Below are 16,982 nucleotides of genomic sequence, written 5' to 3'. Positions count from 1 at the left end.
AAAATTCATCAATATTATTCTTTTCTTTTTCGGCTACATTGCTAAAACAACCCAACAAGAACATGCATTATTATCTCCATCTACTAGCTTGAATATTATCAAAAATTCATCGATTTAATTGGAAGTTATTTCTTGGCCCATCAGCCTATATTTATTTGTCTACCCGCTTTCTAATAGTAAAAGCTCAGATAGCGAATAATAGAAAAAATCGTAGCCTTCATCTCAATTTATTCTCAGTAGATTGGATCGATTCCTATCTTAGAAATTAGTTTAAAAAAGCCAATCCAAAAATAACCAGTTCAACTAGAAATACCATTTCTACAAGCATTAGGAAACAAAAATCCTATCCTAAAAATAAATCAAATTACAATAGACAACCGAATAAGTAGAATCCCAACTTTGATTCATTTGCTCTCACATAATTCATAAACGCACTTTATATGAGCACAGCACTGTCTACATTTTTATATAAATTATGATCTAGGCGAAACGTGAACGAACATATAATACCGAACTAAAATTCTTCATCTATGCCTAGTTTTAAACAACTGGGCACTTTTAACATTAGTATTACATTTAGTTTAGCTTTTTAGTCTAATCCGTTTAATATTGTATAATTTATTCTCTAAAATAACCATGAAATACCCATTTCGAAATGTTTGATTTTTCTCTAAAATGGCGGTGCCAAAGCCACAAAATCTTTCAGAAGTTTAGTAAGCATCTGCGGCAGCAGAAAGGAGGAAATGAACAAAAGAAATAAAATAAAGTCGCTGGCTGGATTATATTTGTTATATCGATCATTTCTATGACTAACAATAACTGATGATGGAATGTAATAAGCAAACAACTGCTGAACAGTTCTTTACATTGCATATGTAAACCAATTCGTTTTACACAAAGCCTAGGTTTTAAGAAAATACGTACAGACGCTAATAAAGACGAAAAAGAATGTATACTGTTATTTTATTTTATAAATTTAGTTCCCACGAGAGAAAATCCCTGGCTTTTGGGTTTATTATGGCTATAGCCATAGCTGTATAGAAGAGTAATGTGGTGGAAGCAACTATTATTATTTGTGGCCTGTGCAGTACATAAAAGTCTTCTCCATTCGGCTCGGTTCATGGCTGCACGTCGCCAACCACGCAGTCTACGGAGGGTCCGCAAATCGTCCTCCACCTGATCGATCCACCTCGCCTTCTTGTTCCCGTCGGATCATTCTCCTCCGTACCGTCCGCCATCGTCACCCCACCATAGATGGTACACAGCACTTTCCTTTCGAAAACTCCCAGTGCGCGTTGGTCCTCCACGAGCATAGTCCAGGTGGCGTGTCCGTAGAGGACTAATGATCTAATGAGCGTTTCGTAGACAGTTAGTTTGATACGGCGGCGAACTCTATTCGATCGCTAGCATCTTTCGGAGTCCAAAGTATGTACGGTTTCCAGCCACGATGCGTCTCAGAATTTCTCTGCTGGTATCATTTTCGGCAGTCACCAGTGAACCCAAGTACCTACACGAATTCTTCGACCACCTTGATTTCGTCACCACCGATACAAATTTGTGGTGGGTGGCTCACGTTGTCTTCTCTTGAACCTTTTTCTATCATGTACTTCGTAGGGGCAAGATGGCCACTAGAGTGATTCAAATTTTGACTTTTTCGCTCCTCTATGCTTAAACGATGAGATTTGCATCCAGCGATTGTCGGCGGTAGAAGTATCAGCTGAGTACCGCCAGAAGCTCGACGAACGGATAAGTGCAATCAACGTTAGTGACAACATCAACGATCTATGGGAGTCAGACAGCGTCCTCTCCTGTCATGTGCAACGACCAAGAAGGGAATAGGGGAGGAGAAGACCGTCAGCTGTCATCGAGAGAAAAAGTAAAATCATTGAAATTTTCCACGGTGTGATATAGGAAATGAAGTAGAGTAGAGTGGGGCAAGAGTGCGCGTGGGGTAAGAGTACGTTTTCGATTTTTTGAAGTAATAAAAAAAGATAAACTAGCAGCACTGCATCAGTTTGACAGGTATTCTGGCCAACTATTATCATGTGTAATTGTAAACGATTTGAATAAACAACAAGGGAGATATGGAGTTAGATAACTTTTTGGTCATTTTGCTAAAAATAATTTGATTTCCGTAACAAGTATTTCATTACCATATATACGTTCAATCAGGTGAACATTATACCATTTCAATAACCTATTGTATAGAGTACTTTATGATACAGAACACCAATCTGGTTAGTTTTCCAAGAAGTCAAAACCTTTACTTGAATATTTTTTGGGACTGTGGGGTAAAAGTACGCAGGAACCGGTGGGGCAAGAGTACGCATATGAATCTTCAAGTTATGAAGTCAAACCCGTATCTCCGGCCGAAATAAGACTTCTTCCAAAGCGTAAAGATCCACAACTAAGAAAAAGGGACAGAATTGGAATTAATCACAAGTTTTTAGGATAAGTTGAAGTAATTCGGTGTTAGAAAGGAATTAGCGAACAAAGCACTGAAGCAAAATAATGAAATTGTATTAGGATTGGTGTACACCAAAACATAGTACGAAAACACAATTTCATCTAAATGATAATTTCATTTAATCAAATGAAACATTCATAAATTACGCAACGTTTAGCTGGGAGGGGTTGCGAGATATGTGACGATCCATATAATTTTTAGAGGATTCATACAAATAGTGTAAGATAGGGGGGGGGGGGATGGGTGATGAAATAGCCAAATTTTACGTTACGTGATTGGTGGACTTTCTTTAAGGAAAATGCCTTTGTATACGCCACGCGAAACCTGATAAATATTTTTACCTCTGTAGTTTTTTGTATATATAAAAAACAATGGTTGTTCGAATGAAAGTGCACATTTTTAGGACCCCCTCCCCCTTTAAGAGTTACGTAATCTTTAAACATTCCGTAATATATGCTCATTAAACATCAATTAAATGTTATTAACTTTTATTTGTGTTAATATATACTTAAAGCACATGATTGGATAAATGCGTACTCTTACCCCACCCGATGCGCACTTTTACCCCACCGGTGGGGTAAGAGTGCGTTTTTCACTTGTCTTGCAATAAGGGTTCTACTGAAACGAATCTCAATAATTTCAATATTTTTTCCACTGGGTAACATAAAGGAAGAGTATATGAATCGTCGACACTGATTTGATATGCAGAAGCTTGCTTCATAAGGGCCACATGATCGATTGAAAACTAAGTGCGTACTCTTGCCCCACTCTACTCTATATTTTTGTTATAAAACAAAAATTAAGGACGTTTATCGAAAAAATCTTATTTTAGAATTTTAAAAGCACACAAAATAGACATGATATCTCGATTTTTATATATTTTTTTTCGAATAAAGGTTGGTATCGTGTTCAAAAGAAATTTCTTTTTCTATCCCAATCCCATGTTAAATTCCGTTTACTGAATCTGAAAAGTAAAACATTGAAATGAAATTTCTTCAACAGTATCCACCTGAAAAGAACAAAAAACAAAAAGAGAATTTGTAAGGTTCCCACGTAAACTAATGGGAGCTGTCACTTTACTTTCGGAAAAATAGTCTGCTCGATTATTCCGTAAGTAGAAGTGACATTTCGCTCCATGCAGATCAGATGTCAAAATTCCGCTTGGTAATATTGAACAAAATTCCGTAACCTCTCTTCTTTTAAAGTCGATATACTGGCCTTAAGCAGTTAATGCTTAAGGTTGTTGAATTTCTAACCCCAAAAACTAAAAATTGTTTGCAAAAAAAAATCTATAACGTTATAGAGACATTTTAATTCTCATTTTCTAAATTATGCCATGTCAAATTTCCATGATTCTACTTTTTCTCTGAACTTTTCCAGGTGGCAACACTGATGAAGGAACCTCCCCAATTTGCTGACAGATAAAACCGAAGTGGCTGCCAGGAGACTTTGTTGAATAATGGAAGTGGCGGTGCATCGGTGAACAGAATAAATATTAGCGATGATGGACAAGCTGTGGAATCGCCTACACTAGATGAGGTTAGAAAAGCTATTAAAGAGCTGAAAAACAATAAAGCTGCGTGGAAAGACCAGCTCCCGGCTGAACTTCTCAAACATGGCAGTGAGCAGCATTATGAAGTTCTGCACCATATTATGTCACGTGGACACAACTTCTCCCACACATCATGTAGTTGCAGCTGCTGTACAGCTGTTTTGAGCGACGGACTGGTGTTCGGGCTGGACGAATCGCACGCACGCAGCACTCAATTGAAATCGTCAGCTACGATGACGTTCTCGGTGTGGTGGCGGAGATAATAGGCAAGCGTGCCATTGAAGAACTCTTCTCTAGCAGCGCGCTGTGCAGTGCCGGAGGGAGCGTAGACGTTGCAGATCGTCGTGTCGTGCACTCACAGCGCGATTAGTCGGCTGTCCAGACTCTTCTCCACGTGAGTGACATGGATGTGAATCTTCACCACAACAGCTGTGCCTCTCCTCGGGTGGTTCACGTTCGCGAAAACGATAAAGTCAGGCAAAAGGTGTTCGTTCTCTACTTCTTGCAGACACACCGAGGTTGTGTCGAGGTTTTGGCTGTTAATGAAGGTTCGGAGTGCGTTAAGTTTCGTGGGGTTCGTGAACGTTCCAATGTTGATAGATGCGAGGTTGTACGACGTGAGAGCCATTTATGGAAGAAAGTCCACATCCTGCTCGTCGTGGTATCGCTGTTTCTTCCAGAAAAGCGTCCTCGACTTTGGCTACTTCTCGTCGATGTGGACGAATCGTCCTTGTCGTTGCCGGCGGTTTAGTCTTTCGATCGCAACGCGTTTGCTGGCTTTTTGAATATGTCAACCAAGACCACTTCAGCGCTCTGTGGTTGTGTGCGCAACGACGACGATGTGCTGCGCGTGTTTCGTGTGCAACGGGTTGGGAGACACCGTTCGTGCAATGGGCGCAGTCGGCTGGCCTGCAGTTGGGTTTATTAAGCTAGACGGTTCGGTCTGAATCGACGGATGTGGAAGCTCGGGGCAAGCATCCAGCGATGCTGGTGGTGGAGCGACAGAACGCTGACCGACCGGTTTTGCGCCGTTCGCCTTTTTTGGTGGTTGTCTTGCTTGACCCAGTTTGCTTCGCCACGTTCGCATAGCTCTTCTGGACTAGCAGCTTTTTGTGCTGGACACACGATATGCCAGTATGCGCTTGCTCTTTGCAGTATTTACAAGAGACGATCTGTTCCTTGTAAACAATGTAGGTCTGTTGTCCATCGATCTTGACCCACGAATCGATGTTTCGATGGACTAGCATTCGGGCCGACCAAATGCCGAGCGGTATCCTATCGAACTCGAACCCTTCTCCCCATGTTAGCTCTCGCAGCGAAAAAACTTCACCGAACGCACTAAAAAATTCCACGTTTTTTTCTTCGGGGACGTTTTCTAGCAGGTCGTGCACCTTAACCTCTACACACCCATCTTCCCCGCGTGCTCCACTTCATGCTTCTCATCATGTTCTTGCAGTATTCGTTGTGCGTGCGCCAGGTTGTCAACCCTGACGAACGCACATTTTTCACCTCTGTGACTGTAGTCTCAACACTTCTTCTTTCTTTAGGTCGAGTACCGCGCGGAAAAAGCCATGAACCTTTTCGAATGACGGCTTCACTGGGAAACTCGAATAGTCAATACGAAAAGTAATCTCTCGTCTCATCGCGGATCACTGAAACCGCGACGCGGCACGGACGAAATTGATCTTTAACCACTGTAATCGATCACTTGACTTTCCAAGAGGGCAATCGGAAACACTTCTGCACGTCATTTATTTATTTATTTATTTCGTCAACCGACGTAGACTAGTACAAATACATATACATGTTTTTTTTTGCCTTCTCGTATACAAAGTATACGTAAAGGCTATATGTTCGCTCCAAAAATGAACTTTTTATAGGAGGCCCGGAGACCCATAGTGTTATATACCAATCGACTCAGTTCGACGAATTGAGGTGATGTCTGTGTGTGTGTGTGTGTGTGTGTGTGTATGTGTGTGTGTGTGTATGTGTGTGTGTGTGTGTGTGTCTGTGCGCACCCACCCAAAAAAGTGTCACTCATTTTTCAGGCACTTATTCTCAACCGATTTACTCGCAACAAGTTGCTTTCGACGCAGGATACTCTACCATTGTTTCCTATTGAAAATTGGCCAGATCGGACTATGGGCTCGGAAGTTATGGCCAAAATACCACTTTTTTTATAAAAAAATTGAGTAAAAAAATGTCACTCATTTTTCAGGCACTTATCCTTAACCGATTTACTTGCAACAAGTTGCATTCGACGCAGAATACTCTCCCATTGTTTCCTATTGAAAATTGGCCAGATCGGACTATGGGCTCAAGAGTAATGGCCAAAATATTATTTTTATAATGCACGAGAAAGGCACCATCACCGCTAGGTGGATTAATCAGGGTTTTTTCTTTCGTAATGCTATAGTAGATTATGATTTTTTTTTTGTTGCTAAAGTTGTTTGTAATTATGAATTTAAATTGTTGAATTTCTTATGTTTGTTTTTTGAAAATATTGTTTAATGTTATGCCGAGACATTGTTAAGTCAATAGCTTCGCAGTGTTGATTATAAACAGCCATCATTCGGTTAAGAGGTCCAAATTTGGCATAATTTGTTCGGCGGTGGTTAGTGAAAAGTAATGTCCTATGTCGAAGTAGCCGAGTGGTATGTAAAAATTTAATTTCGACAAAATTTCAGTTGAGTCAACACGTTGAGATATAGTATCTCAAATGAAACCGTTGCAAACTCTAGACGCTGTTTCAATGTTTGTATGTTTATAAGCATGCAACGTGATTCATAAGATGGAAGAGGAAATGACGTCCAACCTAATTTACGAAGAGCGTATAGTAGAAATTGTTTTTGTACTGATTCTATTCTTTCCTCATGTGTGGTTAAGTAAGGCGACCATACAATGCTACAATACTCCAGTATGGATCGTACATATGAAATAGTGTTTTGATTGTGTAGGGATCCTGAAAGTTGAAAGTTACCATAAGTTACCATAAAGCCTAGCATATTATTAGCTTTGTGAACGATTTTGTTATAGTGATCAACAAGAGTTAGTTTTGAATCTAAGATCACTCCTAAATCCCCAACTCTTTCACTTCTTTCTACAGTTTTGTTTCCTAGTACAATTTGTGTATTTGGTGTTGTTCTTGTTCTGCTGAATGATATGATGTTGCATTTCTTTACATTTAGTTGCAATAGGCTTTTCCTGCACCATGTATAAAACATCTGTATTTCATTCTGGAATACGATAATGTCGCCTTCATTTTTGCCTTTCTCGTATACAAAGTATACGTAAAGGCTATATATGTTTTATTTCCATAAATAACTTTGTGCCATCGGCATAAATTAAAAGCGTTATATTTTTGAGAATGGGGAAAATGTCATTTATATACAATATAAATAAAAGAGGGCCAAGATGGGAGCCTTGTGGAACTCCTGAAGTGACTTGAATGGGATTGGATTTCTTTCTATTAAATTTAATTATTTGTTGCCGGTCTGTGAGGTAAGATTCAAGCCATCTAAGGAGTCCTGGCTCAATTCCAATTTTTTGCAATTTGTAGAGTAACAATGGAATGTCAATGCGATCAAACGCCTTGCTAAAGTCAGTGTACAGAGCTTCCGGTTGAGCGACCTTTAAAAAATCCGTGCTGTTTATTTGTAATTCTGTTTTTAAGTTGTGAAAATAATTTTTTATTAATAATAGATTCAAAAAGTTTGGGAATGCAAGAGATAATGGCTATTCCACGGTAATTACGAATGTCCGATTTTTTGCCCGATTTGAAGATGGGCACAAGGTAAGAGCTTTTCCATACCCTGGGAAAACTTCCGGATTCCAGTGACAATCTGAAGAGCCAAAATAAAGGTGCCGTCAGCTCTTTAGCCAGACTCTTCAAAAATACCGGTGGAATGCCGTCAGGGCCAGAGCCTTTAGATGCATCTATGTTTTTAAAGCGTTTAGAATATCGTTTACAATGATCTGATTAACACCAATATCCCTAACAAATTCTGGGACAGGCGCAAAACATCAAGGTCGCGATCTTGTTCCGAAAAGGTGGTGTATATTTCTTGGAAGAAATCTCCAAAGAGATTACAGATGTCTTCCGAGGAATTACCGACGCGTTCATCTAGATACATGGATGAGGGAAAATTGTCTGATTTTAATTTTGATTTTACGTAATTGAAGAAGTTCTTTGGGCATGACTTTATTTCGTTTTCTGTTTTCGTATTATACTCTTCAAATGCTACATCAATTGCTAGTTTTAATTGATCGCAGATGTCTAAATATTTTAGATATTTTCATTCGAATTGTCTAGTTTGTAATTTTTATGTAATTTTTGTTTGCGATTCCTTAAATTTTTTATCTGTCTATTATACCAAATTGGATATTTCGAATTTCCGTTCCGCCGTTTTTCCTTATTGGAACCTCTTCAGTAAAAATATTAAAAATGATGTTATAAAAGACATCAACGGAAGATTCGATATTCCCTTCATTCTCTAAAATTTGCTTCCAGTTTAATCTACTTAGCTTATGTCTTATGTCGTCATAGTTTGCTTTATGGTAATCAAGGACTTCTTCGAAGTCACAGTCCCTGGGTTTTTGATAATCATGAACAAACAGAGAGTATTCAATAGCTGTGTGGAATGTTTCGTTTTTCCATAAGGGATTCAATGATTCTGTCACACAAAAATCTTCCTGTATATTCGTTAATAGAAGGTTTAGGCAGCAGTTCTGTTGATTCTTAATATGATTGATTTGGTTAAGCCCTAAGCTGGCAATTCTATCAAATATAAACAGTAGTGTTTAATTTTCCCCAACAACTGGAAGTAGGATTTGCTCATTCTCTGAATCCGGAATAAAATCAGCAATGCGTTGATTAAAATCTCCATAAATATGTACCTTGACTTCAGGTGGAAGTTGCGATAAAATTTCTTCCGCAGTTTTTAAAAAAGTTTTCATAATAAATTGTTTGCGCATTGTCCGGTGGAAAATACACAGAAGAGAAAACATGGGTTTCTCCTGCAATATTAGATTTCACCCAGACGTGTTCAAAGTTCTTGTATTTTTTGGTAGTTATTATTTCTTGTATTTTTTGGTAGTTATTATAATCGCGGTCATCCCTGAATACATTAAAGCTACTTCCAAAAAGTTCTTCATTCCTTACGCTTTCATCCCAGCTGGTTTCAGTTGCCAAAATAACCGAAAAGGACGAGCTTAAAATGTTATTATGAATTTCCCTTATTTTGGCTGGGCTTTTCATGCGATTGAAATTTTGACAATATATCAAAATTTCAGTCGCATTCTGTTTTGGTGAAGAAGTTTTTGGGAGTACGTCGGTTGTGAAAATATTTACCTCTTTCTCGTCGAAATGAGTCGTTACTTTTGCAAATTTGGATTGTGAAATTTGTTGACGCTGTCCCTTATGTGTTGAAGATGTTGTATTCTTAGGTTTGTCTCATCAATTGTCGCCTTCTTAGAAACGCCATACTCCGCATGTACATCGAAGAAGATTTTTCGAAGTTCCTCATCTGTGATTGGAAGCCCTTGTGATGCCAGGTTGATTTTGATGCTGATGGGTGTCATTCCTTCATGGCAAAATGATGACTCCTTGTCATACAAATATGCCAGATAAAGACGCACGATATACATTTTTTTTTTAACTAATTTTATTTGCTAATTATCTAATACATGCATTCATCCCTTAGACTAGGTGTTCCGTGTTTTCTTAACACTATCATCCTTATTTGCTATGTTACATTTTTAGTTATTATTAATACATTTCAATTGCCTCTGGCAGTTAGAATATTTCCTCTGGTTGAATTGAACCATGTAGGAATTACAATGTTTTCTACTTAAACTAAACTTAACCTAATTTATACTAAGGGTACAAGGAGCTAATCGTTGCAATAGAAGATTGCAACGATTTTTGTCTAAAATTGGAAATTATTTTGTTGGACATTTGTTGCAATGTCTCAATATTAGAAATTCTATGAAGTTCATTGGTACTATACCACGGAGGCAACTTCAGAATCATTTTCAGAATTTTATTTTGAATCCTCTGAAGTGCCTTCTTTCTGGTATTACAGCAACTAGTCCAAATTGGCACAGCATACAACATGGCAGGTCTGAAAATTTGTTTGTAAATCAAAAGTTTGTTCTTAAGACAAAGTTTTGATTTTCTGTTTATAAGTGGATATAGACACTTAATATATTTGTTACATTTGGCTTGAAGGCCTCCAATGTGATTTTTAAAAGTTAATTTTTGATCTAGCAGAAGTCCTAAATATTTAGCTTCGCTAGACCAATTAATTAGAACCCCATTCATAGTGACAATATGTCTGCTAGAAGGTTTCAAATAAGAAGCTCTCGGCTTATGTGGGAAAATTATAAGCTGAGTTTTGGAAGCATTCGGGGAAATCTTCCATTTTTGCAAGTAAGTGGAGAAAATATCCAAACTTTTTGCAATCTACTACAAATGACACGAAGGCTATACCCTTTGGCTGAGAGACCTATGTCATCTGCAAACAAAGATTTTTGACACTCTGGTGGTAAATCAGGTAAGTCAGAAGTAAAAATGTTATACAAAATGGGCCCCAGAATGCTGCCTTGGGAACACCAGCTCTTACAGGTAATCTATCAGATTTAGAATTCTGATAGTTTACCTGCAGTGAGCGATCTGATAAATAATTTTGGATCAGTTTAATAATGTACAGAGGAAAATTAAAATTCATCAATTTTACAATCAAACCTTCATGCCAAACACTGTCAAATGCTTTCTCTATATCAAGAAGAGCAACTCCAGTCGAATATCCTTCAGATTTTTGAGCCGAATTAAATTCGTAACTCTTAATAACTGATGGGTGGTTGAATGCCCATGGCGAAAACCAAATTGCTCATCAGCAAAAATAGAAAATAATCTTTTCAAACAGTTTGCTTATTGAAGAAAGCAAACTGATTGGGCGATAACTAGAAGCTTCAGCTGGATTTTTGTCCGGCTTCAAAATTGGAACAACTTTGGCGTTTTTCCATTTATCTGGGAAGTATGCCAATTGAAAACATTTGTTAAATAAATTAACCAAAAAGGATAAAGAGCTCTCAGGAAGTTTTTTGATAAGTATGTAGAAAATACCATCATCACCCGGGGCTTTCATATTTTTAAATTTTCTAGTAATAGATCTCACTTCATCCAAATTAGTTCCCAACGAAGGGTCAAAAACATTATCTTGGTTGAGAATGTCTTCGAAGCTTCGTGTAACCTGATCCTCAATTGGACTAGTGAGACCTAGACTAAAATTATGGGCACTCTCGAACTGCTGAGCAAGTTTTTGAGCTTTTTCGCCATTTGTTAATAAAATTTTATTTCCCTCTTTAAGCGCTGGAATTGGCTTTTGAGGTTTTTTAAGAATTTTCGTTAATTTCCAAAAGGGTTTCGAACTGGGATCCAACTTCGAGACATTATTCTCAGGATAGCGAAACGTTTTTTAATTTCATTTTGAAAATCTCGCCAAATAACTTTCAACGCGGGATCGCGAGTTCTTTGGTATTGCCTTCGCCTCACATTTTTAAGACGGATCAGTAGCTGAAGATCGTCGTCAATAATAATGGAGTTGAATTTAATTTCACATTTAGGAATTGCAATGCCTCTGGCTTCGACAATTAAATTTGTCAAAGATACGAGTGCATTGTCAATCTCACTTTTGGTATCCAAATGAATATCACCATCAAAATTCCTATCGATATACGTTTTATATAAATCCCAATCAGCCCTATGATAATTGAAAGTAGAGCTGATTGGATTATAAATGGCTTCTTGTGAGATTTCAAATGTCACAGGAAGGTGATCAGAGTCAAAGTCAGCATAAGTTACCAATTGGCCACACAGCTGACTTGAATCCGTTAAAACTAAATCAATTGTAGAAAGATTTCGACTGGAAGAAAAACAAGTAGGGCCATTGGGATATTGAATAGTATAATATCCCGCAGAACAATCTTCAAATAAAATTTTGCCGTTGGAATTGCTTTGAGCATTATTCCATGAACGGTGTTTGGCATTGAAGTCACCAATTACGAAGAATTTTGATTTGTTGCGAGTCAGAATTTGAAGATCAGCTTTCAACAAATTCTTTTGCTGCCCATTGCATTGAAATAATATTTTGAATATCTAGATAGGTCTGATAGAGATAAAAAAGATTGTTGATTTAGGAAATGAATAAAACTTGTATTGCGCAAGTTGCGCAGAGTTGTCATATACAGTTTGCAAAAACATTGCTCTTTTATTTTTAACTATTATTTATTTTCTTTATTTTTAACAATTAAGTAAAATCAGGTTTTCTAAATGTCAATTCGATCTGTCAAGTAGTACACGACACAGCCACGCAGGCGCGCGCTTTGAAAATATGCCAACTTGTAATACACGCCGGTGTATTTGATGTGCGGCGTTCGCCATTTTGGCAGATCGAAGTGACATTTAGAAAACTAAAACATACATTTATTAGTGGTACTCACTGAATGAATTTTATTTAATTTGTAAAAATTGTGAAAAATAAAAGACCAGAGGTTCTCTCTGTTTCAGTTGCTTGTCTATTTCGACCTTTTGTCCCTTTCGCCTTTTTTTATCTAATTGATCTTATTTTGATTCTTTCGACCTTTTGTCCTTTTCGACCATTTGTCCCTTCGACCTTCTGTCCCTAACCCAGCTTATACAACACGGCAGACTACGGTGGGCTGGACACGTTGTTTGTATGCCGGAAGAACGTCAAGCGAAGATAATATTTAGTAGGTAACCCGGAAGAGGCCACAGGCGTGGAAGGCCGCGTACACGATGGCTTTTTGTAGTTGAAGCGATTGGCTCACGATCGAGTCCAGCGGAGAAAGGATACTCTATTCGGCGTAGGTTCATCGAAGAGCTGTAGCCCATCAAGTATCAAATAAGTACAAATGGTTTTGAATTTGAAACTTTTTTACAACAGGCAATACAAAATTAGTGACTTGAGTGACCTTTTTCCGGAAAATAGTGACTTTTGTGTGCAAATAGTGACTAGACTCAAAATAGTGACCAAGTCACTAAAAAGTGACTCGCTGCCAGGCCTGTTTTCTCATAAATTTGTCTCGATCGGGATGAAAAAGACCGTCGGATACGTCAAAACTTGTCAATGAACTGAAGGGTAGGGTTTATCTTCAAACTAGTCACGATGTATGTTAAAATCTGCTATTTTACATTTTAAGCGGGTGCTTTATTTATTAGTTGAACCATGTCACAATTTAAAAAATACCTAACTAAATAAAACACAATTTAAAGAAGCCACTTTTGAAGCAGTCAACTTACAAAAAACACGCATAATATGCAAGCCAGAAATATACTGTCGTTCTACGCAAAATTGTACGAAGTTAATTTTTATAAAGCTCCTCTGTTGTTTTTACCTAACTTAATTCACAAATCGATATTCGTTTGGATACATTTTTAGAGAGCCAATTTTCACGGGACAAATTGCGTAGAACGGCAGTATGACTGTGTCTGCTTGTTGTGTTATATCTAATAACATGCACTTTCCTCGACGGGTGTATAGAGTAAACATGTTTATATTCGCAATCGTTGCTATTTTTATGCTCTAATCTGAGCCGATTCACATACCTTATCAAGTGGGAAACTGAGTTTCCTCCGAGTGTGCAACCGGCGCATTTATGACCGCCGGAATAGTGAATCCACCGGCGTCATGCACCACAGAATCAGTACTCTCGATGGGCAGGAAACAGTCCGAGGAACTCTCCGGGGCATTTTTCGAGCGCTTCGACGAAACTGAATCCCGCGAATCTTCACTCTTGATCAATCCGGCCTTGTGGTCGCTTTTATGGCGCGCCAACAGTTCTGGGTTGACCGAAGTAAAATTGCACAGATCACATTTCATCGTCTCGTACTCCTTCGGGTGATTCAACCGAATGTGGGCCTTCAGACCGCTGGCTTGGATGGTGAGCAAGCCGCAGAATTTGCATTCATACCATTTGTCCTAAGTGGAGGAGAACGATTATTAGGAACAACATTATATAACTCTTATTACTAGACAACCTTATTTATATAGTTCTTTTTGCTGTTGCGTACAAACTGCTGTTTACTGCTAATACTCTCTTGTCAGTTCCATACATTTCTTTTATATAGTGAGACAATAGTCGTTGTAGATATAAATCGAATTTTTCATGCAAAACTATTTTAGGGGAAACTATTAAGTAGTGACAAAAAGTATTCAGCATAGATACTATACTTAAGAAAGTATTTGCGTATAGCGAATTATTTTGTTTAAAGTTGAACTTAAAAAAGAATGTCCTTCAAGAAAAAAAATCGTTCACGCCTTTGGAAAACGAATGGCATTAGGGACACTTTAAAATTAAACCACCTTTGACTATTAGCAACAAATACATATTCGCTCATAATACTAGCTTACCTTGGTATGACGCTTCTCGTGATGTTTCAACGCGCTAGGATCTGCTGTTCTAAATGGACATTCCTTGCACTCTAACGGCTTAAGACCCGAATGTTGTCGCATATGAATCTATTGATAAAAAAAACAGAATATAATAATCCTATTTGCGTTTAATTTTTTAACCACTAACCGTCAAGGTAACTTTTCGGGCCGATTTGTACCCACACACGCTACAAATAAACGGTTTAATCTTGTGGTGAACCGTTTTGATGTGTTTCGACAATATTTTCGACGTCCCAAACATATGGCCGCAGATGTCGCACTTTCGCTCTGCATACCATGGCAACTTTTCCACTTTCGTCTTCTTTTCGCCATCCACATTCGCTTCCTCATCAGCCTCATCATCTCCATTGCCTTCGTTGTCGGCGTCAACTGCTTTTCCATCCTCATCTTTACTGGCTTCTTTTCCGGCGGCGGCTTTCTGCTTGGCACGTTGCATCTGTTGCTTCTTATGAAGTGATTCATGAACCAACAGCTGCGAGTGGGTGGCAAACGACTTGCCACAAGACGTACAGCTGTATGCCTTTACCGGACGATGCGTTTGGAGATGTCGGTAGACTTTTACTAGAAGTAGAATATTTATTAGTTTCTTTTTCTTACTGCGTAACACTGTCTTCGGAAAATCTAACCAGCGAACTCAAATCGCACATCGCAAACCGGACATTTGAGCATGTTAACATCGATTTGATGCTGCTTCCACAGATGCTGGCAGCACTCTCTCCACCGAGGAAACTCCAAAGCACACTGATAACACTTGAAATTATCTTTCTTTTCTTCTTTTGTCGAACCAGCGACTGGAACTGGTCCTCCGGGCCCAATAAGCGCTGGCTCTATATTGTGACATTTCAAGTGAATATCACGTTTGGCTCGGGTTTCGAACTTATAGACACAGCCTTTCTGTGGGCATTTCAGTTTTAATCCCGCCAGCAATTTCAACTTAAGCGCTTTCAGCGTCATCGGTTGCAGGTACTCATCCAATTCGGCATCCTCTTTTTCGTCCAGCTTTGGAGGTTGAGCTGAAACCGATGTCGCTAATGGAGCCCCAGCTGTAGAAACAGGATGAGATTGACCTCCTGTCACAGGGGGTTGAGTTGCTGGTGGGGCATTTGGCGTTTCATTATCACATACTGCAGACGACGGTGCAATTGGACTAACAACTGCAGTTGAGGTTACCGCCGCTGATGTTCCTGACACCGTGGACTGAGGAACCACTGCCACAGAAGACTTCGTTGATGGAGCATGATTCTCTTTGGTTTTTTCGTCTGAAGAGTTGGACGAATCTCCGCTCAATTGAAGTTTCTGCGAATCTACAAAATCATCATCAAGCTTTCTCTTAACTCCGGAAGCTGCAGGTAATATTGCTGGAGGAGCTTCTGCTGGTTCTTTTGGCTTTGCCTCTTTGAAACCGTGATCTTTGATCATGTGATCCTTAACATCATCTCGGGTTTCGAAGCAGCGCGCACAAATCCCACAAACAAACTTTTCACAAGCATTTGGTAAAGCTCGGGCCTCCTCCTGAGACATTTGCTTATAGGATATCCGATTTCGACCGAAATGCATGATAAAATGTTTGATGAAATCTTCCGCAGTAGTTGTGAAGGCCGGACAAAACTTGCATTTGAATCGGGCACCATCTAGTGGGTTTCGCACCTGTCCAGCAACTGATCCGACGGACACGGATGGCACTTGCAATTGAATTTCTTCTCCTGAAATAGCGGCCAAATCCACGGCCGTACTAACTTCGGCAGGGGTTTCTTCAGAAGCAGTAACTTCCGGCGCTGACATTTCCGGTGCCGGTGGAGGCTCTCCTTCATCTTCCGATGCTTCTGGAGAATAGCTGATTAGATCATTTGGATCGAATGCCTATGCAAGTAGTCAACTTAATTTCAGTCGAAGACATATTTTGAAAGAACAACTTACAGCTATCCCGGATTCCATCGCCAGTATTCAGAGAGAAAAATCAGCAGCAGTTCCACCCACAAAAGCAAAACAAACCGATGGAATATCACTTTACATTAATGACGAACATCTTTTTACTTCCACGCACAATCATCTTGACTGAAACACTATCTCCGCTACAGAATTGTATAAAAAGGTGCACAACGATATTTTCCGGTGATTATGCAGAAAATTCCAAAAATTCAGAATAGAACAGGACCAAAAAAATATTTTCCGCCGCCGTCAGTCCACATCGAACAACAGAAACAACAACATTTAGCAGGAAGATATGCACCAATAAATAAAGATGAGGGGCTAACTCTCAGCTCATACGCCAGGGTGACCCAAAATATCCATAAAAATAGTTAAACCATTATGCTACGTTTATACAAGGCGAGTGAATTGAGCAAGTCGCTTGAATCGAACGCAAATAGAACGTGCAAGCACCTCAATTCAATTCACTTGGAACATGTTCAACTTTTGGCAAGTCAATTGAATTCAACTGAGTTGTTCACCCAAGTAACACCAAGCATGACAATATTGCACATATCAA

General features: G+C 38.9%; 1 protein-coding gene across 1 annotated transcript; it reads right to left on the bottom strand.

The window, feature by feature from the left end:
• Positions 1-13,234: 13,234 nt before the first annotated feature.
• Positions 13,235-16,679, bottom strand: LOC134214197 (zinc finger protein 134). The gene is made up of 5 exons (XM_062693606.1): positions 16,412-16,679; positions 15,121-16,354; positions 14,622-15,055; positions 14,453-14,560; positions 13,235-14,020 (listed from the first exon to the last, which is right to left on the bottom strand). Exons 1-5 carry the CDS (start codon positions 16,427-16,429, stop codon positions 13,652-13,654), a joined length of 2,163 nt encoding a protein of 720 aa, XP_062549590.1. The 5' UTR covers positions 16,430-16,679; the 3' UTR covers positions 13,235-13,651.
• Between the last annotated feature and the right edge of the window lie 303 nt (positions 16,680-16,982).

Source organism: Armigeres subalbatus, chromosome 2, assembly GCF_024139115.2.
Source record: "Armigeres subalbatus isolate Guangzhou_Male chromosome 2, GZ_Asu_2, whole genome shotgun sequence".
NCBI classification, from domain to species: domain Eukaryota; kingdom Metazoa; phylum Arthropoda; class Insecta; order Diptera; family Culicidae; genus Armigeres; species Armigeres subalbatus.
The sequence above is the reverse complement of the archived record's forward strand: the minus strand, read 5'-3'. Positions and strand labels throughout refer to the sequence as shown.

Excerpts from the sequence above, each read along its gene's own strand:
- LOC134214197 (XM_062693606.1), bottom strand. Across the intron at positions 15,056-15,120 it reads TGTGCGATTTGAGTTCGCTG|TAAAAGTCTACCGACATCTC; the intron begins GTTAGATTTTCC and ends TTCTACTTCTAG. Across the intron at positions 14,021-14,452 it reads ACGAGAAGCGTCATACCAAG|GACAAATGGTATGAATGCAA; the intron begins GTAAGCTAGTAT and ends TCCTCCACTTAG.